Below are 24,801 nucleotides of genomic sequence, written 5' to 3'. Positions count from 1 at the left end.
ATTTCACCGCAACAAGATGCATGCCCTCCCCTGAAATGAGGGCGCCAAGGGCTGTGGGAGCCTGGGACTCCCAGGGGAACCTTACCACCCGGTGGAGAATGCCCGCACAAAGGAAACCAGGACTGAGGGAGACAAAGAGACAGACGGGGAGATGGCATGTCCTGGCGACATCCTTGAGCCCTAGGGTTCCAGCCAAGTGTGAGTCTGGAACCGAACCCTTTTATTTCAGCTGTTTTCACTTTGGTGTCTTGTGCCTGCACAAGGGCTGGGTGGCAGTGAGGGGCAGCCGCGTGGTCGGGGAGGGGGTGGGAAAATCTCTCCAAGCTGCAGAATGCCCTGCCGGAGGGGCAGGCACAGCAGGGCCAGGCTCGGGTGAAGCCAGAGACGCACCGAGGGCACAGGATTGAAGGGGGCACCTGGGTGTGAGCCCGAGGCGCCTCTCTGGCCTCACCCCAGCCTGGCTCTGCAAGATGGTGTATACAAGACCCAGTTTGCCCCCTGAAGGAAGAGCAGCTCCAGCCCTCGAGGCAACTTTTGCCTTCCTTCGTTCCTTAGATGGGGCCTGTGCAAGAGTGAGCCCTGGTCTGGGGTCAGGATTTCTGGTCCAAATCTCAGCCCACTGCCCTGTGGCCTCAGCAAATCCCTATGACAATAGAATGGTAGTTGTGACCGTGTGTTCTCCCCCTTTCAAGGAGGCAGATGTTTGGGTTTTTGTTTGTTTGTTTGTTTTGTTTTGTTTTGAGAGAGAGAGAGAGAGAGAGCGCGCGCGCACACACACACACACACACACACACACACAGGAGCAGGGTACAGGCAGAGGGGGAGAGAAAGAGAAGATCTCCAGCAGGCTCCACGCCCAGTGCAGAGCCCGATGAGGGGCTTGATCTCAAGACTTGGAGATCATGACGTAAGCTGAAATCAAAAGTTGTGGGGCGCTTAACCGACTGAGCCACCCAGGCACCCCAAGGAGGTGGACTTTTTTTTTTAATTTACATCCAAGTTAGTTAGCATATAGTGCAACAATGATTTCAGTAGATTCCTTAATGCCCCTTACCCATTTAGCCCATCCCCTCTCCCACACCTCCTCCAGTAACCCTCTGTTTGTTCTCCATATTTAAGAGTCTATGATGTTTTGTCCCCCTCCACTTTTTATATTATTTTTGCTTCCCTTCCCTTATGTTCATCTGTTCTGTCTCTTAAAGTCCTCATAGGAGTGAAGTCATGATTTTTGTCTTTCTCTGACTGACTAATTTCACTTAGCATTAACACCCTCCAGTTCCATCCACATAGTTGCAAATGGAAAGATTTCATTCTTTTTGATTGCCCAGTAATACTCCATTGTATCTATGTACCACATCCTCTTCATCCAATCATCCATCGATGGACATTTGGGCTCTTTCCATACTTTGGCCATTGTTGATCATGCTGCTATAAACATTGAGGTGCATGTGCCAAAAATAAGGAACACTTTATGAATTTGTGTGTCATCCTTGCACAGGGGCCATGCTAATACTCTCTGTATCGTTCTAATTTTAGTATATGCACTGCCAAAGCAAGCACAGGAGGTAGACCTTTTAAATGAACCTACAGCCCCCCGGCTAAAGAATATACTTCCCAGCCTCCCTTCCAGCTAGAAGTAGCCATATGACTAAGTATTGAGCAGTAGGATGTAAGGGGATGGGAGGGGGACGGCCATCATGGAGTGTCCTCCAAGGAAGGAAGGGGTCACACTTCCCTCCACCTTGCTGCTGGGGGTGCAAGCGAGCCCTCTGGATTTTGCCAACCAAGGCATCACGCCAGGCACGGGGAATAGCCACAGAGAAGCACAGATCCCTGGACATGTGTGGAACCAGCCATCAGACCAGCTCCAGAAAACTTCCCATGAAAGGTGCTGTGAGAAAGAACATTCTATTTGGTTTAAGGCCCTGTTGTTTTCACGTCTCTGTGCCTGAATCCATATCTTAACTGGTACTCTGCTTCATGTACTCCAGCTACTGGTTTGGTTGTCCCAAGCAGGGGGAGGGGGTGAGGGCTACTGGTTTCTAGTGGATGGAAACCAGAGATGCTCATTATCCCACAACACACAGGGCAGTCTCCCACAACAAAGAATGATCTGGGCTAGGGGCACTTGGGTGCCTCAGTCAGTTAAGCATCTGACTTCGGCTCAGGTCATGATCTCAGGGTTCTTGGGTTAGAGCCTCGAGTTGGGCTCTGCTCTGACAGCTCAGAGCCTGGAGCCTGCTTCGGATTCTGTGTCTCCCTCTCTCTCTGCCCCTCCCCCACTCACACTCTGTCTCTCTCTCACTGAAAATAAATAAAAATAAAAATAAAATTTTAATGGAAAAAAAAAAGAATGATCTGGGCTAAAATGTCAATAGTGCTGCTGCTGAGAAATTACTTTACCTACTCTCTCTGAAATAAGTGTCCCCATCCCTACAAAGGGTTTTTCATGGCACTATTATGTGTTGGTTTTTTTTATGAAGATCCAGTGAGATGACAGACATGACCCTACCTTCAGGAAAGGAGACAGTCCTGCAGAAATAGTCATGAAGTCTTTATTATTGTAAGAAACTAAGAGGGAAGCCCCAGAGGAGGAGAGTGAGACAGGCTGCTACTCGACATCCCAAATGAGGCAACAGTGTTCCACAAAGGAGGAGGGCTCCCTGGTGGGGTTGGGTGGGCAGGGAGATGGTGCTGGGGGCTGCAGTACAGGGCAGGGGCCTTGGGGAAGGAGAGAGTAGGGAAGCCTGGCACAGGGAGGGAGGTGAGAACCGCTGTGGGCAGCCTATCACAGGCTCGCCCTGTCCCCGCCACCTCCCGCCCTGCTTGGGGCCCCCGCTCTCCCTCTTACACATACACACCTGCCTGTCCCCCTCCCCACTCCCCCCTCCCAGACTCTCTCTCTCTCATCTCTCTGTCTCTCTCTCTTTCACACACACACACCCCTCCGTCCTCTGTGGTCTCACCCCTCTGCACACCCCGTCACACACGCTCACCATTGCCAAGTCTGAGTCCAGAGGGGTGGGGCTGAACTAGGAGGAGCAGACACCCCTCCAAATAGGGCCTTTCCCTTGGGTCAGCTTTGAAGCCTGCCATGTGAGGCTGCAGGGAGGTTGCCTCCTCGGGTGGAGCGGGCCGTTGAGTGTCACCGGGGATTCAGTGGGGAAGTGGGAATCTAGACACTTAGGACAGGCAGGGGCAGCGGTGCCTGACTCCAGGCGAGGGGCGAGAGTGCTGGGCAGCACAAAGGCACTGGAGGCCAGCGGGGGATAAACCCAGAGCTGGGGAGGGCAGGTGTGGAGAGAACTGGCTTGAGGTGGAAAGCAAGCCCCGGGCCAGCAGCAGTGACACCTCAAGATACCCAGGTGCCACTATCTCACCAGGTGCAGCCACTGTCCACCCGGGGCACCCAGAAGCTTCTGCCGGGAGGGCCCAGCTCCAGAGGGGTGGCCCGGAGGAGCAGACGTTGTCCTCTCTCTGCCTCAGGGTCTCCAGGCTGGGCGAGGCGGGGGAGGGCGCCCGGTGCCCGGCGCCGGTGGGCTCAGACCTCTGGGCCTCCGAAGGCCAAGTTGTCGCGAACCATCAGGGTCTTGCGGAGGTCACGGTCCACCAGGGGGCGCTGCATGCGCCACTTGTGCGCCTCCTGCAGGCCAGGCTCGAAGTAGTAGATGCAGGCGCCGAAGCCCACCAGGATGAGCACGGAGATGACCAGGTACACGGGCACGAACCAGTCCAGGAAGTGCGGCATCGCGGCGGCCTCAGCTGCCGAGACACGGGCGGTGAGTGGTGGCGGAGGCGCCCCTTGGCCCACCTGCCAGCCCGGAGGGAGGCGCGCAGGCTTCGCACAGCCAGGAGGTGTGAGCATCACCTTACAGATGGGACGGCTGAGGCCCAGGAGAGTGGAGGGCAGTGGCTCAGCAGCCTGCCCCCTGCCCCTGCCAAGAACAGAGCTGCCCCCATCACAGGGTGGGGTGGGGGGACCAGCTGGCTCCTACCCACCCTTTCAGAAGCTTATATATAACTGAAGGCCAGGCCTGGTTCAATCCCCTCTCAGGCATTATGTGCCCTCAGGCAAGTTGCCTAACCTCTCTGGGCCTCAGCATCATTGTCCCCTGTGGAAGGGGACACTAACAGAGCACTCGGTAAAGGACGACATGGGCTATGCCTCCTCCTTGCCACCCCTCCCGGCCCTGACTGTGCGGTCTCAGAGGCTGCTGCTTGCCAAGCCCTCACAGATGAGTGGGTCCCCAGCCACCCGCACATCCTGGCAGGGTGTGGTTTGGTGAACAAACACCCAATCCCCAGGGGATCTCGTTGATATCAACAGGGTCTGCACAGGCTCTCGAATTCAGGCCCATGCCCCAAATCACAATTATAAGACTGCGGACACAAGCACCGGCCCCAAATCCTTGGGCCTTGGGTTTCCACATCTGGAAAGTGGGAATGAACATAGCACCCACCTAGACCGTATGGCTGTTGTGACAGTTCAGTGGGTTAATTTATGTAAAATACTCAGATTTAGTGCCTGGCACATAATACGTGCTGCCTCGTTGTTTGTTCTTACTCTCTGAGCCTCAGTTTCCCTAACTGTAAAATGGGGATAAGAAATAGGATCCATTTCTTAAGGTCGCTGCGAATGTTTAACAAGATAATGCCTAAAGAGCTTTTAGCACCAGGCCGCATCAGCACCAGCACTCATGTAACATTACCTATTATTTCCAGTGAACCAGTGGCAGGAAAGCAGGAACATGAAGGGCAGCAGGTGCAAGGTGCCTCCTAAATGTTACATACACACAGACCCCTTAGAATGACCCAGAGATACCCACATCTGTGCTCTGCCAACCTCCCCAACCTCATCTCCTGGCCTACCTGGCATCATCTCGAACTGCTTGCCAGGCACCTATGTGCACCTGCGTATCATACAGTCTCTATCTTTCATATGCTTTCATTTTCCCCGGAATTTCTTTGTACTGTGTTCAGGTGACAAACTTCTATTCGTACTTCAAAAGCCAGATCACAGACCATCTCTTCCAGAAATGGGATAAAGCAGGACCCATTAACTTACCCTCAAACCCTTCCTAAGGTATATAAAAGGAGTAGGGTGAGAAGCCCCACCTCTGCCTGCCCAGGCAGGGAGAACATTTTTCGAATGTGTTCACAAACTTTATACGGGGCCTGTGGGGTAGGTGTTAATGGCTACATTTTACAGATGAAGAAACTGAGGCCCACACGGGTTCACTAACTTGCCCTAGGTTGCCCAATTGGAAGGGAGCTAAGAGCTGGACCCTAAACCCCCTGAGATGGCCTGAGGTTTGAGTCCTGTGGGGTGGGTAAAGACCCCTGAGCAGAATGAAATGAGCAGAGGTTCCCCCGTGGCTTCTGAGGGAGGGAAGAGACGGGACAGATGGAGCGACCTCCAGGACAGGCTAAAGACAAGCCCTAGCTCCTCAGACCTCTGTCTCCAAACTCCAGCTCTTCTTGTCCCATTACTTCCAGGTGGGTCTTCAAGGCGGGCTGTGACCCCGGGGTGGGGGCGGGGGGGAGAGATGCTGCTTCCCAGGGGTAGCCATCCTGGGGCCCGCCCCTGGCCCCCCAGGTCCCCGTTGGCTATTCCGAAGCACAATGTCTCAAGGCGCCCTAGTCATGTCCTCCTAACCATCTGCCTTTCTGGAAAGCCAAAGAGTTCAGAATCGCTTGGCGTTGCCTGTTGAGGGGAAGTTGGGAAAGGGGGCTCCCAAGCAGGAAGGCTGCTCCAAACTAACCTGACTGAGGCCAAAAGATTCGTGTCCCACCCTTGGCTGCAGGCAGGACCCCAGTCCCCTTGCAGCTTAAACATGAGAATGAGGAACTTGGGCAGAGTTGTAGCAATTTTGGCTGCAATGGTGTGAATCTGTGGAGCCCAGCTTAGGGCCCCCCAACCTCTCTAGCCCTGCGATAAAAACCGTTCTGGGGCAGACTGAGGACCCCTAGAACTTCTCCTAGTTGAGACAAATCACTCTGGCTCTCTGTGTGACCTTGGGCTACTCCTCACCCTCTCTGGGCTTCAGGGTTCCCCATGCACAGTGACAAGGTGGGAGGGGGGGTTTCCAGATGATCTATAAGGAATTTTCCAGCCCCCACTCTAGCCAAAGTCCCATCCAGGACAGTGTGAGGGTCGTAGAGCCCCTCTTTCTGCCCCCCCAAGGCATTGGCACTACTCGGTGCCCCTTTCCCCCCACCCCCTGCTTGTCCGCAGACCCACCTCACGACCTGCAGATGCCTGTTCCAGGGGCTCTGTGCTGAGCGCACCGCCTCGGCCTGAGCAGCTCAATGTCGGCCTGTGGACTCAGTCGTAGCTGCTGTCCCCAGAGACACTGCCATCTGCAGCGGCCCTGGGTGCTGGAGGCAGAGAAAGGGCGAGGCCACTGCCTCCCGTGGGAGACAGAGCTTCTCAGGCCCAGGACTCTGACGGGGCTGGGAGGGGGCAGTCCTGGGCTGGCAAGGCACACTGGTAGGTCTCCCTGCCCACCAGGAGACACTTCCCTCTGCCCCCGACCCTCAGGATGGCAGGAGGCGGGACGTGTCTCAGCCAATCAGCAGCCTGGCAGAGCCAGGGCTTTATCCTCCGTTGCCCTGGCAACCAGCCTTCTCTTCTGGATCCCTCGCCCTGTGCACGTGGTACAGAAATGACAGGGCAGGGTTGGGAGAATTCGGGGAGGAATGGGAACCACCCGGAAGGCTGCTGAGTCCCGTGGTTGCTGAGTCTGGAGAGGAGGGAACCCCAGCTGAGATAAATGGAAGGGTTTGGAGGCTTGCCGTTTGTGGGTAGGGAGAGATGAGGGTCCCTGGCAAGCGGGTGGGGACACAGAAGTAATGACGAGTAGAGCCAACAAGGGCCATATGTCATAGAGGAGAGAATCAATTCTGAGACAGGGACTCCGGACACATTGGTCCAATGTGGACACTGCTTCAGTGCTTTATTTATAGTAATTCATTTATCCATCTTCCACGGTCACACAGCAAGAAAGTCACAATGCCACAGTCAGAGCCTAGCCCGGCCTTCAGGCCCCCACACAGGCTCTGCCTCACCCAGACCCCCAGACCCCCTGGGCTGGGATAGGGCCTCAGATGGCTGTGACTCCCAGGCACTGAGGACCCCCACACATCACTTCATTCTGGTCTCAGCGGTGCTGACAGCCCATGTGGGGACGAGGCAGCCTCAGCTCAGAGACGTGATGCTGCTTACCGTCTCCTTCATCTAGGTCATTCGGCTTCTCAGTGACAAAGCTGGGGAGTGGGGGTGGGGTAAGGGGTCCATCCCCCAAGCCTGGGCCCTCCCTCCTGTGCTATGGACAGAGTGTCGGCAAAGTGTCAGGCGCCCAGTGTGCATCCCATAAACAGCAGCAGAGGACAGAATGGCCCCAGAGGCCAGAGGCTTCAAGGAACCCCCTCCCCAGAGAGTCTGTTCCCAGAAATCTGAGGACAGGCAGGTGGGGAAGGCTGTGGGGGAGATGCCTTCGGGACCCTGGGTCCCCCACCCCACAGACACCCTGCCAGCTCTGGGCCCATCTGGACCCCTGCAAGGGTCGTAGGTCCTCTCCGGCATATATAGGGCAAAGGGAATGAGTTTGAGTTCACAGAGGGATTTGTATTAAGACAAATTACATGGAGTAAAATACAACTCTTTTTTTTAAATTTCTTAAGTTTATTTATTAATTTCGAGAGAGTGCATGCGTGCATACATGCACAATGTGATCAGGGAAGGGGCAGAGAGAGAGGGAGAATCCCAAGCAGGCTCCTCGCTCACCCCAGAGCCCAATTCAGGGCTCCTCAATATGTAATGTTACATGAGTGCTGGTTCTGATGCAGCCTGGTGCTAAAAGCTCTTTAGGCATTATCTTGTTAAACATTCGCAGCGACCTTAAGAAATGGATCCTAGGGGCGCCTGGGTGGCGCAGTCTGTTAAGCGTCTGACTTCAGCCAGGTCACGATCTCGCGGTCCGTGAGTTCGAGCCCCGCGTCGGGCTCTGGGCTGACGGCTCGGAGCCTGGAGCCTGCTTCCGATTCTGTGTCTCCCTCTCTCTCTGCCCCTCCCCCGTTCATGCTCTGTCTCTCTCTGTCCCAAAACTAAATAAACGTTGAAAAAAAATAAAAAAAAAAAAAAAAAGGAAATGGACCCTGTTTCTTATCCCCATTTTACAGTTAGGGAAACTGAGGCTCAGAGAGTAAGAACAAACAACGAGGTAGCACGTGTTATGTGCCAGGCACTAAATCTGACTACCCACCATGGTGGGTCCATGTAAATGGACTCAAATACAACACGCACTCGTTTGTGTCTGGGCCTCTCCCTCAGCACAGCGCTTTTGTTGCTCACCGATGCTGTTCCATTTATCAGTATACCACAACTTGTTGATCTGTTGACCACTGAAGGACATTTGGGTTGTTTCCAGTATTGGACAATTGTGAGCAAAGCCTCCAAAGCGCTTTTCAACAGTTTGGAGTAGGAGAACAGATCGGAGTTGGGGGAGGGAAGACAAAGGGGCACAGAGAAACCAGCCACAGGGTTCTTTATTTCCACAAAAATCTATGGGAAGCTTGGGGTGCCTGGGTGGCTCAGCTGGCTAAGCGTCCCACTTTGGCTCAGGTAATGATCTCATGGTTCGTGGGTTCAAGCCCGGCATCAGGCTGCTTTGGATTGATCCCCTGTCCCCCTCTCTCTGTCCCTGCCCCACTTGAGAGTGCATGCGCTCTCTCTCTCTCTCTCTCAAAAATGAATGAGCATTAAAGATATTTTTTCAGAACTAGGGGAAGCTCAATATGTAATAGAGACAAAGCCTGAGCTGCTTCTGTGAAATAACAGGTGGGCTTTCTGGATTCTACCCACTCAGCTTCTCCTTGTCCCCTCCAGCATCCCTGAGGTATCTCCACAGAGTTCCACAGAAGCTGATTTCAGAGACAGTATCCCAGAGAGCGTCTGAAGGCCCTGTCAGCTCTGGGTGTTCTGGGGGTTGGAGGGAGGGGGCGGGAATCCCAAGCAGGCTCCACACTGAGCACTGGGATCGTGACCTGAGCCAAAATCAAGATTCAGATGCTCAACTGACTGAGCCACCCAGGCACCCCTGGGTGTTCTTGATACAAGAGTTTCCATCCAGGCCTGGGTCTGCCCCTCCTGCCAATCCCCACCCTTCATCACGGTGCGATTCTACTCACGACTATTGTGTATTGCACCGCCCGTGTGACAAGCACCAACTCATCTTAGCGCCACAGCCAATAATCGCGTCCCCCAGCGAAGTGTAGCCGTGGCTCCCCGGGGACCCTTCATGCATCTGGGCTCCTCCGCTCCCTGGGGCGGCCCTCACCAACCGTGCTGCTTTGGTTGTTGCCATCTGTCCTTCTACCACGGAAGCAGGGGTGACACCTCTGGTGCCTGGGTCACTAGTGCCCAGCACCAGCATTGGCCTGAGGCAGGGACACAGCACGTGTTGATTGAATGGGTCTCAGCTCAGCCCCTCCTAGAAAGGGCTGACCGGAGCCAGAATCTCTTTGTGATACTCTAAGGACCTCAGTCACCTCTGAGACCTCATTCTCCCCGGTTTCTCCTCATTCCATCCACTTCAGCCACTGGCCTCGTTGCTGCTCCTCAGAAGTGACAGGGGTGCTCCCCACCCTCCCACCCCCCAGGCTCTCAGCACCTGCTTTCTGCCCAAAGCCTCTTCTTCAACATACTGAACTGGCTCCTCTCTCACTAAATTCAGGCATCTGCTCAAATATCACCTTCTCTCTTTTTTTTAATTAATTTATTTTTTCAGAGAGAGAGAGAGAGAGAGAGAGAGCAGGGGAGGGGCAGAGAGAGAAGGAGAGAGAATCCCAAGCAGGCTCCACACTGTCGGTGCAGAGCCCAATGATGATGTGAGGTTCGAACTCACGAACTGTGAGATCATGACCTGAGCCGAAATCAAGAGTTGGACGCTTAACCGACTGAGCCACCCAGGTGTCCCTCAAACACCACCTTCTTGGGGCCCCCCGAGTGGCTCAGTCGGTTAAGCATTCAACTCTTGGTTTCGGTTCAGGTCATGATCTCACGGTTCGTGCCTTAAAGCCCCACAGTGGGCGCTGCGCTGGTGGCACGGAGCCTGCTTAGGATCCTCTCTCTCCCTCTTTCTCCGTCCCTCCTCTGCCTGTCCTCTCTCTCTCTCTCAACATAAATAAATCAATTTTAAAACAAATTTAATAAGACGACAAAGAAAACACATCACCTTCTTCCAGAGGCCTCCCCTGACCTAACATAGCTTCTTCTTGTCTGCCCTGTCCTCCAGCCCACCTTACTTTATGTTCAGACCACTCATTACTCTCAGACTTTTGGCGAGTCTCTTCCACACCCTCTGCCGGAGGAATCAAAGCCCATCTGTGCTGGGGCAGGGACTCCATGAAGTCATTTATTTCCAGCTCTTTCTAAGCAAAATATAGTTTAGTCCGCAGTGAGGGTTTAGGTTAGATGGGAATATGCCTCTGCCGTTCTAGATATCACAGCAGTGAGCACACTGTGTGATCAGGGTCTGACTCCCCCACCCCAGAGTTGATAATGTCTGATTCATCTGTATTCTCAGGGTGGCGCATTGGGTCTGCCCTAGGAAATGATGAAAGGATCAATGGATGTAAATCAATCCATTCATTCAACAAGTAATTACTGAGCGACTACCATGTACCAGGCACTTTTTAAAGGGCTGGACATGCAAAATGACAAAGTCTCTGCTCTCATGTGTCTTATGCTCTAGCTGGAGAGACAGACAGTGAGCAAGTAATTATATAGCTGTTGGGAGAAGCAATCTGCCATGGGCCCTGGAGCATCCCTGCGGGTTCTTGCTGGGTATGGCAAGGCCCTGAAAGCTCTTTGCCCGGGGTTGTCTCAGGGTTGTGTTTGCAGCAACCTTGGAGAATGAGGTGACATCTCCCCCAATCCCCGACAAAGAACAGGCCTGCCTACCACTCACTATAAAAGCAGTGAATCTCTAATCCCTGTGTTCCTCCTCTGGGCTGCCATCCACCAGGTGTATGGGCCTCCATGATGGGTCCTTTGCAGGGCTCGGGGGACATGGGGCACTGGCGCACACAAACATAAAGCCCTAGCTACTGGTTTTACCATGAGTAATGGGAAACATAAGAGACAAATCTTACCCAGGAGTTTCATGTCTTCTGCCAGCATCCATGAAACAGTAATGGGCTATTACTAAATAATAGTAAACAGTGACAGTTTATTAGTTTGTAAATACTGTAAAATCACACAGGCTGTACAGTTCTTAACTGTATGTGAAGTGGAGATTAGTGCGATTGAGAAAATAGAGCAGAAAAAAGGAAGAGAGGGAATATGGGGGAGACTTGCTATTTTTTTTAAAGATAATGGGTTTTTTTGTTTTTTTTTTTTCAGGGCACCTGGGTGGCTCAGTCGGTTGTGTCTGACTGTTGATTTCAGCTCAGGTCATGATCCCAGGGTTGTGGGATCGAGCCCCATGTTGGGCTCTGTGCTGTGCATGGAGCCTGCTTAGGATTCTCTCTCTTTTTCTCTGTCCCTCTCCCCTGCTCGAACACACTTTCTCTCTCTCTCTCTCTCTCCCTCTCTCTCAAATAAAATGAAATAAAGATAATGGGGTTTTTTTGGTAATTATTATTTTTTTATGTACACCCCTGAACTCACAACCCCTAGATCAAGAGGGGCATGCTCTACCAACTGAGCCAACCAGGCTCCCCGAGACTTGCTATTTTTTTTTTAATATTTATTTATTTTGGGGGCACCTGGGTGGCTCAGTCGGTCGGGCGTCCGACTCCGGCTCAGGTCATGATCTCGTGGTCCGTGAGTTCGAGCCCCGCATCGGGCTCTGGGCTGACAGCTCAGAGCCTGGAGCCTGTTTCGGATTCTGTGTCTCCCTCTCTCTCTGACCCTCCCCGGCTCATGCTCTGTCTCTCTCTGTCTCAAAAATAAATAAATGTTAAAAAAAAATTTTTTTTAAATAAACATTTATTTATTTTTGAGAGAGAGAGAGAGAGCGAGTGAGCATGAGCAGGGGAGGGGCAGAGAGAGAGGGAGACACAGAATCCAAAGCAGGCTCCAGGCTCCGAGCTGTCAGCAAAGAGCCCGACGTGAGGCTCGAACTCACAAACCACGAGACTATGACCTGAGCCAAAGTCGGATGCTTAACCGACCACCCAGGCGCCCCACTGAGACTTGCTATTTTACATAGAGTTGTTAAGAATGGCCTCTCTGCTAAAGTAGCCTTGGAGCAGAAACATGGAGGAAGTGAGGACACGAGCCAAGTGACTATGGGGGAGAAGAACTTTTCAGCCACAGGGAGCCGCAGGGACAAGGCAGGAGGCGGGAGGATACTTGGAATAATTTGAAGAACGGCCTAGTGGCCCATGTGGCTAGAGGAGTGTAAGAGGGAGAAGAGCAGAAGATGGGTCGGGGAGATTGTCAGGGACCAGAACACATAGAGCCTCACAGTCCATGTAAGCCGTTTGCAATGCACGCTGAATGAGATGGGAACTATTGGTGGGTTTTGATCAGGTTCTGTTTTATAGGGATGACTCAGATTGCTGTGTGGAGAAGAACCGGTAGCCCTGGGGACCAGAGTGGAAGCAGGGAGCCGGTGAGAAGGTTGTTACAATAGTCCAGGTGAGAGATGACAGTGGCTTGTCCTAGCGGTGGTAGTGGAGGCGGTGAGAAGTGGTCAGCTTCTGGATGCATTTTAAGACTAGAACTCGCAGGCTGGCTTATGGGTTGGATGTGGGGGATGAAGAAGAGGAGCCAAGAATGACCTCAAGGTTTTGTTCTGAGCAGCTGCATGGATGGAGTCAAATGAGATGGGGAAGAAGAAATGAGAGGGGCAGGTTGGGAAGGAATCAAGAGTATGATGAAATGGGGTGCCTGGGTGGCTCAGTCCATTAAGCCTCGGACTCTTGATTTCAGCTCGGGTCATGATCTCATGGGACATGAGATTGAGCCCCGAGTCAGAGCCTGCTTCGATTTCTCTCTCTCTCTCTCTCTCTCTCTCTCTCTGGCCCTCCCCCGTCGCGCGCCCCTCTCTCAAAATAAAGAACCATGAAGAAAAAAAAAAAAAAGAGCATGATGAATGAGCCTTAGTGAACAAAAATGAACAAATGAATCACTGAACACCTTCTTTCTCTGAGGCAAGGCCTGTCCCATTGACAGCACTTTAACAGCCTGGGGGCCGGAGCTGGAACGCCCCCATCAAAAAAGCGGATGTGGATTCCTTTAAGAGAGTTGCTCTACCACGCGAAGCCCCGCCCAACTATGGTCACGCGACCCTCGGTCTTGCACTTAAGGGCGGGCCTCCCGCATTTTGAAAGATCCGCGCGCACTTCCAGAGCTGCGGTTCACCCGCCGACTGGGATGTCGGTGTTGCGACCGCTGGACAAGCAGCCTGGCCTGAACACGGCCACCATCTTGGTAGGCGTCAGCTGCTCCGCTTCCCCTGACCGCCTTTCCTCTTTGGCGGGGCCTCCACCGTCTGTCTGGTCCTCTGGGCTCTCTGAGGTTCTGACGCGCGCTTTTCGGGCTGGGGTGTGGTGGGCGGGAGGGCCGCATTCTGAACCAATCGGAGTAGCCGCCCTCTGAGTCTGAAGGACGCCCCCACCAATAGGTGCGCGAGGGGCTCTTTTCCGGTTTCTGATTGGTGGGGCGGCTGGGCGGGCTGGGACCCGGGAAGCTGTGTTCAGCGCCGGACAGGTAATGGTTTTCCCAGCGTCTCTTGGGTCCGGCCATCCGAGGCAGAGTCTGGGGCAGTTAAGAAGTGCTGTGCAGACAGTACTGGAGCGGGTGCATTCTGAGCCCTCAACTGGGGCCTGGCGGAGCCCTCTCTCGGTAAACGGCGTCGTGCGCGTGGGAGCGGGAATCCTGGGAGTCGAGCGGTCTTGGGTCTGTGGCCTGATCCCCAGGCCCTCCAGCGGACTGCTGTGCCCAGGCATCAGTAGGTCGCCTTCTCTCCCTGACAGCTGGTGGGCACGGAAGATGCCCTTTTGCAGCATCTGGCCGATTCGATGCTCAAGGAGGACTGCGCCTCGGAGCTGAGGGTGTAAGTAGCTGGGGCGGCGGGGGGCGGGGGGGGGGGTCCCATCGCTCTGCCGTGGCTGAACTGCAGCCTGCTCTTGTAAGCGGGCAGAGGAGCTGCCAGAGAGGCGGGCGCAGGTGGGGCCAGCCCCTCAAGGCGTGATCTGCCTCCAGCTAAGATACCCTCCATCACTCTCTCACACATGTGTTCTGTGTTCCTCTAGCACTTGTCATCATAAAAAATTTCCTTGTTCGCCTGTTTATTTGTTTCCAGCCTGCCACCCCCGTGGACCCCAAGGTCAGCTCCTTGAGGTCAGGGGCTTTGATTTTTGTTCACTAGTGAATTCCCAGTGCTTTGAGCAGTACTTGGCACAGAGTAGTGTTCAGTTACCCCCCTAATTTGGAGAAAAGATGACTAAGCAATTAGGTTTTGTTTTCTTTTTCTAACTGGTGGAGAGTAGAAATAGCTGCTGGTGGGAAGCAAGGGACTGAATGTATGTGGGTGTCATTGACCTTCATAGATAAGCTGCAAGGGTCCCTATGGAAGGAGCATGCCCCCACTCTAAAGGGTGCTCCTCCGTGGGAACTTGAAACACCCCTTACTAGGAGAATAAACCCCGTTACAGCACTTTAAAGAATCTCCAATGAGGGAACAAGTTCAGGCGAGAGTGATGAAGGTGACTTACCCAAGGTCACATAGCTGGTAATTGGCAGACCTGAGATTTGAGCCGACTTCCATTGCCCTCCAAGGGGGTTCAGTCTTAACCCCAGGTCTTCACAATCTAACAGCCCTCTTCTGGGTCTCATCTCCCTCCCAGCACACAGTGTAGCTGGCTCACCCCATGCCACCTTATAGCCCCAAATCCCTCTTGCCAAGGCAGTTCCCAACTTTGAGGCAGAAGGAGTCAGACAGAAGTCATCTAGAAAGGACCGGCTCTGCTCTGCCCCTATGCTCGCCTGAGGAGTCTTGCCCACAAAAGCATCAGGGGCATAGGGGAGGAGCCCTTGACACCGTCTTACCCTAGGAAGGTCAGTATGTGAATGGTCACTGTGATGTGGGTACATATATCTTTAGTCTTGCAATTCTTTTTAAACGTTTGTTTATTTTTGAGAGACAGAGAGAAAGCATGAGTGGGGGAGGATCAGAGAGAGAGGGAGACACAGAATCTGAGGCAGGCTCCGGGCTCTGAGCTGTCAGCACAGAGCCCAACGCGGGGCTCAAACTCACGGACCGTGAGATCATGACCTGAGCCCAAGTCGGACGCTTAACTGACTGAGCCACCCAGGTGCCCCTAGTCTTGCAATTTCTTGTTTTTCAGCCACCTGGCAAGGTCCCTCCCTCTGCCCTCCAGTGTGGATCGGCCCCGAATTGACTTGATCGTGTTTGTGGTCAACCTTCATAGCAAATACAGGTGAGAACCAGAGAATGGGTACCTTCAGGGCTCAGGTAGACCTGGGATGGTGACCTTACCTATGCCGGGAAGGAGAAGACACAGGGAGAGGCTGCCTGGGGTTAGCCCAGAGGATGAGGATGGGGAGCCAGTGGCAAGTGTATGATATTTTAAAGACACTGATAGGGGCATCTGGGTGGCTCAGTCGGTTAAGCGTCCGACTCTTGATTTCAGCTCAGGTCATGATCTCATGGTTCGTGAGTTCAAGCCCTGCATCGGCCTCTGTGCTGACGTCATGGAGCCTGCTTGAGATTCTCTCTCCCTCCCTCTCTGTCTCTCTCAAAAATAAATTTAAAAAATAAACATTAAAAAAAAAAAAAAAGACTGGTAAACCCCAACAGTGCCATCAGTCATTGAGCTAATGTTTTCTGTAGCCTTCTCTGTATCCCTGATGGCAGGCACAGACATGAATGAAATAGACCCCTGTCCCCAAGGTGTTCCCAGCCCCCTGGGGGAGGAAGCTAGACTCTTGAACACAGAGCTGTAGTAGCTAGCATAGGTACTATAAAAAAAAGGATGCATTGGGCTATGAGAGCCCCAACAAGACCTGTGACTCTCAGGACATAGGGCAGGGTAGACTTTCTGCTGGAGATGACCAGGTTGAGGTACCGAGGTAAAACTGGGAGTGAGCAGAAGGTTCCAGGTGAAGGGTTAATGTAGAAGGTAAGAGGAGCATAATGTGTGCACAGGACTGTTAAGGCTGGTCCAGGGTCAGGAGCCCAATGTAGTAGCCAGGGAAGCATGAGCGGGTGGTGATGCTTGGGGCCCAGCCTGGCCTCCCTGTGGTGCTGGCAACCTGGGGACAAGACTGCAGCCAACCTGGGGAGTACAGAAGAAGGTTCGCTCTCTCCCTCTGGGAGCGATGGCTGACTGAGGGGAGGCAGGACGCAGCATCCAGCACAGAAGCCAAGGCACATGCCTAGTCATGTGGTGTGTGTTAAGTGAAGGCTGTAGTGGAAACACCTGGAACCAGGGACAGATCGATACCAGCTACAGCCAGCGGCAGGATCAAGTCCAGACCCGCTGCCTGGCCAGCTGGAACAGACGAGCAGTGACTTGGGCCCACAGTGGGGCAGAGAAAGGGCTGAGATCTGCCATGATTGCCAGAGGTCCTGACTCAGCAGATCTGTTCTTTGGGTGAGACCCATCTGTTCACCAAAACTGACTGGGTCTTTGGGGAGATCCTGCTCTGTAGTCACACTTAGGGGCCGAGAGCCATCCTTACTGTTTGCCTTAGGCCTTGCTTGTTCAGGCTGAAACCTTGGCCTGGGTCACCTGACTAAGATGGCTTTTTGACCAGGAGATGACAGATTTCTTTATCATTCCTTGGACACCAGTGAATGAAACCCTTGGCCCGGAAGGTTAAAGGGCCCTTTTCCTGGAGGAAAAGAGTGTTTTCACATACTTGATGTAACTGTAAATACTCTAACCTTACTGGAAAGCAATATGGCAATACCTAGGTACATTTATTTATATATTTATTTGCCTACCTATTTATTAAGTTTATTTATTTTGAGAGAGAGCACGAGCAGAGGAGGGGCAGAGAGAGAGGCAGAGAGAGAGAATCCCAAGCAGGCTCCACACTGTCAGCACAGAGTCCGATGTGAAGCTCGAACCCATAAACCGCGAGATCATGACCTGAGCTGAAACCAAGAGTCGGACACCCGACTGACTGAGGCACCTGGCGCCCACCTAGGTACATTTTAAAAAGACACATAGCTGTGACACAGCCATTCCACATCTAGCATCGGTCCCACGGAAACATTTGTCTGCATGTGTGAGAATATATATAAAGGAAAAATTCATATGCGAGAGGAATTACACCCCAAACTGTCAGCAGCAGTTACCTCGGGGATGTTGAGACAGAAGGTGCCGGAGAGGAGACTTCCTTTTTACAGAATACCTCCATATTCACTATCGGATTGTTGTACAGGCTTGAGTCATTTTGTAATTAAAAATACTCCAACAAAATGAAAGATGGAAGTTATTCCTCTAGGGGTGTTTCCTCGTACCCTCCTCTCCTTCTTTGGCCTCTCTGGGTTGAGGAACGCAGCCCTCCACCTTCTCTGTGGTAAGGTTTGTCCTGTGGTTCGTTTTCTCGCGCCAGCCTCCGGAACGTGGAGGAATCCCTGCACCATGTGGACGCCACCTTCTTCCTGGGGAAAGCAGCCTTCCTTGCCACCGGCGGTAAGTGCATCCTCCCCCAGCCCCCACCGCGGGCGCTGTGTGGCCGGCACTGCGGTGGGGGACTTCTTACTGAGGCCACCCAAGGGACCAAAGAACGTGAGCTTTTGGAATCTGACCTGTTGGCGGTGTCTCTGAAAGTGAATCTGAGCAGATCGTTCTGCTGAGATAATTGCTAAGAGTTGCCTGGCGGTTCCCTGTGGCTTGCAGAGTCAAAGCCACGGTCGGTCCTGTAAAGGCACAACTTTGGCCTTCCACCTTCCTGTCTAGTCTCGTCTCCTGTTCCCGTCCCCTTCTTTGGTTCAGCTTCTCCTTCTCTGAGCAAGGCCTGCCGTTCCTGAGAGACTTTGTAACACTAACGGCGGAAATAGCAACTACTGACCTTTATTGAGGGCTCACTGCACACCAGACACTGTTCTAAAAGTGCTTCGTTTCTGGATCACTTAATCTCCGCTACAAACAACCCTCTGAGGTACATACTGTTATCTTGGTTTTAGAGCTGAGGAAACTGGAGCCTTGAGGTGAACCAGCTTGTCCAAGGCCCACAACTAAAAAGTGGTAGAGCCCATATTCATACCTAGATGGTCCTATTCCAGAGCCCATGCCCTTCGTGATTCTATCATATAGCTTCTCCTGGATGCTTTTTTCTTCTTTGTCTAGCTAACCCCTATTTCCTGTCCCCTCGGAGACACCTCCCTGACCAGCCCTGCAGTCTGGGTCCCGAGGTGTCCATCCCACGCATGCTTCTGGCGTATAGACTCCCCACCCTTCCACCTACACCGATGGCGTGTCTGAGCTGCCCTCCTCCACCCAGCTGAACTGCAAAGTCCTTGGGGGGAGGGCCTGGCACAGATTATGCTCAATGAGCATTGATGAATAATTGAATGCCGGGTCATTTCTATATATTAATTCACTGAATCTCTATAGTAATTCAGTGGAGTGGGGGCTGTTACCATCCTCCTCTTCTAGATGAGGAAACTCAGGTTTTTATAGAGTACTCTCTCAAAGCCCTTTCAGCTTTATTTTCTATTTAATGATCTTGGCTGCCCCGAAAAGAAAGTTGAACAGGACTGTCACCTCACTGACTAGTAAGCAGCTGAGGCCCAGATAGAGGTAGTGAATGACTTTGCCCAGTGCTTCCTGGATGACTGCCACGAAGGTAGAGATTACAGCCTGTAGCACTCACGGCTTCTTTGCAGCTGGGCGAGAGAGTCACTGCAGTGTCCACCGAAACACGATCATGAAGCTGGCCCACACCTACCGAAGTCCTCTGTTCTTCTGTGACCTGGAGGTAAGGACAATAATCGAGGGGGTGCAGGGAAAGGGCAGTCAGCACAGTAGGTGTGTCGAGAGTGCTCTTGGAGAGTCAAGTGCCGAGTGAGGAGGTCCTGATGTGGAGACACAAGATCCTAATTTGGATCTTGGCTTCTCTGCTCACTGGCTGGACCTTGGGTAGGTCTGTCACCCTAAGCGTTGGGGCGCACAGATATAAAGTAGGGTGACAGTATGCATTCAGCCTGAGTGCCTCTTTCATGCCAAGTGCAATCACTTGTTGCCTTCTCTTCTTTTGCTTCGTTTTCTCTCATAACTAAGTTTTATGTATGCCATGTGGGTCCTTGTTAATATCTCACTCTCCCGCTGGGCTGTAAGGGCTGTGAGGCCAGGCGTCTTGTCTGTTTCATTAACCAGTGCCCCCTCATGCCCGTCCACAGTCAGAATGCCCCTGTTCCCCTTACTCCCCTGGACCCCAGACCTTGTCTAGTCCCAGCCTGGGGCAGGGCATCCAGCAGGCAGCAGGGAAGACGGGTGGGTGGGTGAGTAGAGGGTTGGAGGGATACATAGGGTGTCCGTTCTGTCCCAACTCACTTCTGTTGGTGTTTCTCATAGGGTGAGTCTAATTATAAGCGTCTCAGCAGATTTCTATTTTGCTGATATACTTCACTCTCCAGCCTCACTTTCTGGAACATGAATCCTGACGTTTTGCTAAAAGTGCTCAGCAGCTGTCCCCTCTGGGAGGCTTGCTGAGGGCTCCCGGGACCTGGGCCACCCCACCCACGTCGCAGGCCTGATTGGTTTTAGAGTGTGTTTATTGATTTTGAACTTCATTTCTGCTGTGTTCTTGGTCCTGCACCTATCCCCAAAGGTAAAGTGATATAATGCAGAGAGAACTGAGTCAGCACACTGTCCCTTACCACCACCCAGACCAGGGATTCTTATTCATGGGTCTGTGGACCCCTCTGGCCTGAGGGTAGAATTCAGGGGATCGGTGACCCTGTATGAGAGAAAAAAAAAAATACTTTTTTTTCCCATTAAACTCTAAGTGAAATTTGGCGATATGAATACAGGCAAGAGATGTCAGTCTTAGCAGTATTTGCCTGGGGCTGTTACCAGCAGAAAGGGCAGATATTTCCATCTCATAAGAGGATGGGGCAGATCTCCTTGTTCGATGCATCCATAAAGATGCGCATACCCCTTGGTCACAAATTCGTTTTTCATGCTTGACGACTGTTTTAGTCAGCACTCTGACCTCACAGGACGCTGAGGCCTGGGGCACACGCGAAGTGCCCGCCCTTCCAGACTTTCCCCACAACATACCCCAGAAACCCAAGACTTCGAGAGGAGAGGCGACTCGCTCAGTCATACAGCTAGTAAGTTTAACAGTAGAGCCAGCAGGTTTGCACGTTGCTGTCTCTTTTCCTTCTTAGGCTGCTAACTGTGGCTTTGACCAGTCACTTCCCCCACGCAGCCTTCATCTTCCTATCTCTAAAGGGGAATCATCATCTTTGCCCCACAGCTCAGGTACCTTAAACCTTAAACCTGGCTGAGATGCCCCCCAGCCTGGCGCGGTGTGGTGTAGTTCTCCTTGTGGTCAGTAGGTGGCAGGCCGTACCAGGTATGAGGAGCCTGACCGGTCTCAAGGAAAAGGCCTGCGTCCGCCGGTGGTCTAGTTCCAGCCGTAGCAGCTGGCCTGCTGGCAACGCAAACCTGGCATTCCCTCACATGAAGCACCCGGTGGTTGGACAGCCCTCACTCCTCGTACCTGTGCTGTCCTTTTTATTTATTTATTTGTATTTAGTTAATTTTTTTGAGAGAGAGAAGGGGTGGGTACACGTGAGCGAGGGGTAGAGAGAGAGGGAGGGAGAGAGAATCCCACGAGGGGCAGAGGGGCAGAGAGAGAGAAACGGGGCTCACCCGAAGTAGGGCTCGAGCTCACCCGCGGGGAGTGGGAGAGGTTCGAACTCATGAACCGTGAGATCATGACCTGAGCCCAAATCCGATGCTTAACTGACTGAGCCACCCAGGCGCCCCCTCTGTTGTCCTTTTTAGGGCACAGTCCTCCACATATCTGAGTTTGAGCTTCGCCATGTTTTAAGGTCTTGGCACGGTAAGAATTATCAGCCCCCTCTTACACGTGAAGAAACACATTCACGGAGCTGTGGGATTGGCCCAGTGAATTTGTCTCCTAGCTCTGCTCTCCTCGCTCTGCCAGTGGGGCCCCGCGCTGCTCCCTGAGCACACGAATGAGTCAGGCATGGAGCCTGCCCTCTCAGAACCCGGTGAGGCAGAGACTTCTACCCCCGGCGGCTAGACCCAGCAGTCATGGTGTAGACGTGAAGGACGTGCAGAGACCTGGTGGCCTGGCATGGGAAGACGCCGTTCCTTCCTGTAGGTGACAGGAGCCATCTGATGTAGTCAGGCTTGGGTTTGGGGGCCGCACCTCTGGAGTGTCGTGTGTGGATTGGAGGAGGCTTGGCCAGAGCTGAGGCTTGGGGTCGAGGCTGCTGCAGGAGGCCAGCCGGGGAGCCTGAGTGAGAGCGGCAGCAGCAGCTGGGAGGCCTCTTTCTGAGACGAAGGCCACGGAAGTCAGAGTAAGGATTTAGTCAACAGATATGTTTAGGTACTTACAGTATGCCAAGCACTGTTCTGGGCCCGAGGGATGCATAGAGCAAAACAGTAAAAAAGGGGGGGAAAAAATCTCAGCTCTGTTGTAGCAGAGGAAACATGTAAAGAAGTAAAACGCGTGGGGCACCTGGGTGGCTCAGTCATTTAAGCATCCGACTCTTGGTTTCGGCTCAGGTCACGATCTCACGGTTCATGAGTTTGAGCCCCACGTCGGACTCTGCACTGAGCAGGGAGACTGTTTGGGATTTTCTCTCTCCCTCTCTCTCTGCTCCTCCCCCAGTCATGCTGTCTCTGTCTCTCTCAAATAAATAAACTTTAAAAAAAAGGCCAAAAAAAAAAAAAAAGTAAAACGCGTTAGAAAATGAGGATGTGACGGTCAAGAGGCGGTAAAGCGGTAAGGTTTAGTGTCAGTGGCCGGGGGTGACTGTTAAAGAGATCTGTGGAGGCGGTAGGGAGGCAAGCCGTGGAGACTCCTGGTGGAGGAGCACATGGGGCCAGAGGAGTGTGGAGACTGGCCCGGTGGGTCCAGGGTCCCCCAGGGAGGGCTCCCTGGAGATGCGTCAGAGTGACAGCGGGGCCAGAGCCGGAGGGCCTCATGGGTCTTAGTAAAGGCAGTGGCTTTCACTCTGAGTAAAACTGGAGCCACAGGGAGGGGTGTGGGGGCAGGGAGGGGTGTGGCCCGACATGGGTTTTACTTATTTTTATTTTCCACTTACGTGATGTGGGTTTAAATGGATCCCTTAGATGTGGCACAGAGGAGGGGGCAGCCCGTGAGGCCAGAGGAGAGGAGAGGCCAGGGGAGCGTGGGGTCCCGGGGGCAGGTAGAAAAGCATCCCAGGGACGGGGCGCGGCTGCGGCAGGGTCTGCTGAGAGGACACTCGGGGGGGAAGGACAGCTGCCTCTGGATTTGGAAAGAGGAGTCGCGAGTGACAAAGGCGGAAGCAAGAGCAGGAGGGCCGAGGGTGCCCAGGCCCTAGTTTGGGCGACTGGTTGGACGCTCATGCCCCCCTCCCCGGTCAAAGCAGGAGCAGAGGGAGGACGAGCTGGTCCTGCGGCGCCAGCCCCGTTTGGCGGCGGAGGGCGGCTGAGCATCGTTATTCCTTCACCAGGCACTGATCCCTGGTGCCAGGCCCTGGAACAGAGTCACCCGCCCTACGGGACCCCACCCCACAGCGCCTCTGGGCCCCTGCCGTCAAAAGCAGGGACTCTTTGTTGATGGCACCTCCCTGTCCCCCTGAGGGCCACTGCCTGTCGGCCCCCCTTTTCCATCCCTCAGCTCCCAGGTAAGGAGCCTTCGGGGCCTCTGCCTCCCGGGCACTGTCTGGAACTAGCCCGGATCCAGATCCCTGTTCTGCGGCCACTAGACAGTTTACCCAACTTGGCCAACCTTGCCTGCTAAGCCCCATGTCTCGGCTTCCAGCCCCTTCTGGCGGGCCGTGCGGCAGGACCGGTTGCCCCCGACCCGCCTCCCCCATCCTCTCTTCTCCCCCTGCAGATAGAAGGCTTTCGGGCCACCATGGCACAGCGCCTGGTACGCATGCTGCAGATCTGCGCTGGCCACGTGCCCGGTGTCTCAGCCCTGAACCTGCTGTCCCTGCTGAGGAGCTCTGAGACCCCGGCCCCAGAGGACCTGTAAGGGCTGCTGGCCCCCGAGCCGCCGCTCCCCCCGCCTGGCGACTGGTAGACTTCCGCTGTCGCTGAAGACGGGGTCGGGGCTTGGCGGGCCCTGGCTCAGCGGTCAGATGCCCGCACGACCCAACTCGTCCCAACTCGTCCGCGCTCCAGCGGGGAGCCCAGCTGGCGGGCCTGCAGCTCCTTCCCTCCCGCAGAGCCCGTGTCTTCACCCACCTGCCCGGATACATCGCCACTTCAGGCTCCATTTGAACAAAGCGTCCACGGCTCAAAACGATTCAGAAAACCGCTGGCCTCCTCCATCACCTTGATTTTGCAGATGAGGACACGGACTCGGAACAGTGAGGAGGGCCGGGCAGAGGGGGCATTGCACTCTGTGACCCAATCCGACCCACATCCTGGCCTTGCCGTTCTTCAGGAACCTGGTGTTGCCGTTTGGAGCCTCAGTTTTCCCGGGTGCGGAGTGGAGGTCGTCCTGCTGACCTTGTTGCGTTGTGAGGACTGAGTGAAGTGACCGAGGGGACAAGGCTGTGGTTGTATTTCTCCCTCCACTTGTTGTGTGCTCTAGGTATTTCATAATCCGTTGTATCAAGGTGCCAGCCAAGTGCTCAGGGAACAGTAACCATTGTTTGAAATCACACAGAACTGGGTTCAAAAGCTGGTGCAAAGCCAGGAATTAAACCGTTTGTGAACTCCTAAGTTGCGGAGAATTATGGGCTGGCTCCCCGCTCGGCAGTGAGAGGTTGTGCCTTGACCGTGGCTCCTCTTCTCCTTTGGGTCTAGTTAGAATTTGCCAAAGTGCCAGGGTCGGAATCCAGAAATGCTGTCAGCCAGGTCGGGGCCCCTGCCGCTCCTCGGTGGCCAGCTGGGCACACAGGAGTTTGGGGGCAAACGGGGGTTGGTGGACGAGACCTCAGGAGGAGAGCCAGGTCTGGGCTCCCTTGGACCATGCCGGCTCCCCCCACCCCTACCCTGCTTGTCTGTGCTGGGGCCTCCTCGTGCCCCAGCCTGGCACCCCGGGCAGGGCCGGCACTGCCACAGCCCCAGCCCCAGCCCGTGCTCTTTGCGAGATTGGGCCGACTTGAAACTCATGGCGGGCGTCGTGAGGACAGGGCCTGCCCTTCTTTCCGTGGGCTTCCGCCAGAGCTTGACCCAGCACCGCACCCCTAGTGCTCAGTAGGTTTTGGCGGCCAAACACCGGGCTGATTTGAGGCCACCCTGTGGGCCCCCCTGAGAACGTCAGCCCCGCAGATTCGGGTCAGGGTCCCCAGTGTCCCCAACACAGCAGGGCACCACACGCTCCAGTCTCCTCGCGCCGCTGCTCCTGTGACCCCCAGCAGATCTGTGAGGTGGACCATGTTTCCCTACTTCAGCTGACAAAGCACTTCTGTCACCAGAGGCGTGTCCTTGTCACACAGCCATTCGGGCAGCCGACCTCCGGCCCCACCTTCTTTTTCCTTCCAGGTTTGGGCGCTTCTGGGCAGGCCCGGACTGGCAACACAGAAGTGGACGCACAGGCCTCATGCCCGAGAAAGCAGCTATCGGGAAAGGCAGGCTCTTAAGGAGCCACTCGCTCGGGACGGGGTCCGC

At 54.0% G+C, this 24,801-nt stretch overlaps 1 protein-coding gene, 1 long non-coding RNA gene and 1 other non-coding gene across 5 annotated transcripts; 1 reads left to right on the top strand and 2 right to left on the bottom strand.

Moving 5' to 3' along the window:
• Positions 1-1,453: 1,453 nt before the first annotated feature.
• On the bottom strand, positions 1,454-1,558 carry LOC122474103. Its single transcript, XR_006294796.1, has one exon. It is a non-coding gene; the product is annotated as a U6 spliceosomal RNA (small nuclear RNA).
• Positions 1,559-2,533: 975 nt separating this feature from the next.
• Positions 2,534-6,894, bottom strand: LOC122472835. The gene is made up of 2 exons (XR_006294531.1): positions 6,242-6,894; positions 2,534-3,762 (listed from the first exon to the last, which is right to left on the bottom strand). It is a non-coding gene; the product is annotated as an uncharacterized LOC122472835 (long non-coding RNA).
• A 6,421-nt stretch (positions 6,895-13,315) lies between these two features.
• On the top strand, positions 13,316-23,910 carry CENPM (centromere protein M). 3 transcript variants are annotated; one of them, XM_043562752.1, is made up of 6 exons: positions 13,316-13,441; positions 13,987-14,066; positions 15,361-15,453; positions 17,600-17,679; positions 18,876-18,967; positions 23,075-23,910. In XM_043562752.1, the coding sequence occupies exons 1-6, from the start codon at positions 13,385-13,387 to the stop codon at positions 23,213-23,215; spliced, it is 543 nt and encodes a 180-aa protein (XP_043418687.1). In that variant the 5' UTR covers positions 13,316-13,384; the 3' UTR covers positions 23,216-23,910. The 3 variants fall into 3 exon arrangements, with proteins under 3 accessions (XP_043418687.1, XP_043418689.1, XP_043418688.1); XM_043562754.1 differs by lacking the exons at positions 18,876-18,967; positions 23,075-23,910 and adding an exon at positions 17,983-18,148 and having other exon boundaries at positions 13,318-13,441; XM_043562753.1 differs by lacking the exons at positions 18,876-18,967; positions 23,075-23,910 and adding an exon at positions 17,947-18,148 and having other exon boundaries at positions 13,318-13,441.
• The last annotated feature ends 891 nt before the right edge of the window (positions 23,911-24,801 follow it).

Source organism: Prionailurus bengalensis, chromosome B4 (assembly GCF_016509475.1).
Source record: "Prionailurus bengalensis isolate Pbe53 chromosome B4, Fcat_Pben_1.1_paternal_pri, whole genome shotgun sequence".
In the NCBI taxonomy this organism is placed as follows: domain Eukaryota; kingdom Metazoa; phylum Chordata; class Mammalia; order Carnivora; family Felidae; genus Prionailurus; species Prionailurus bengalensis.
The sequence above is the reverse complement of the archived record's forward strand: the minus strand, read 5'-3'. Positions and strand labels throughout refer to the sequence as shown.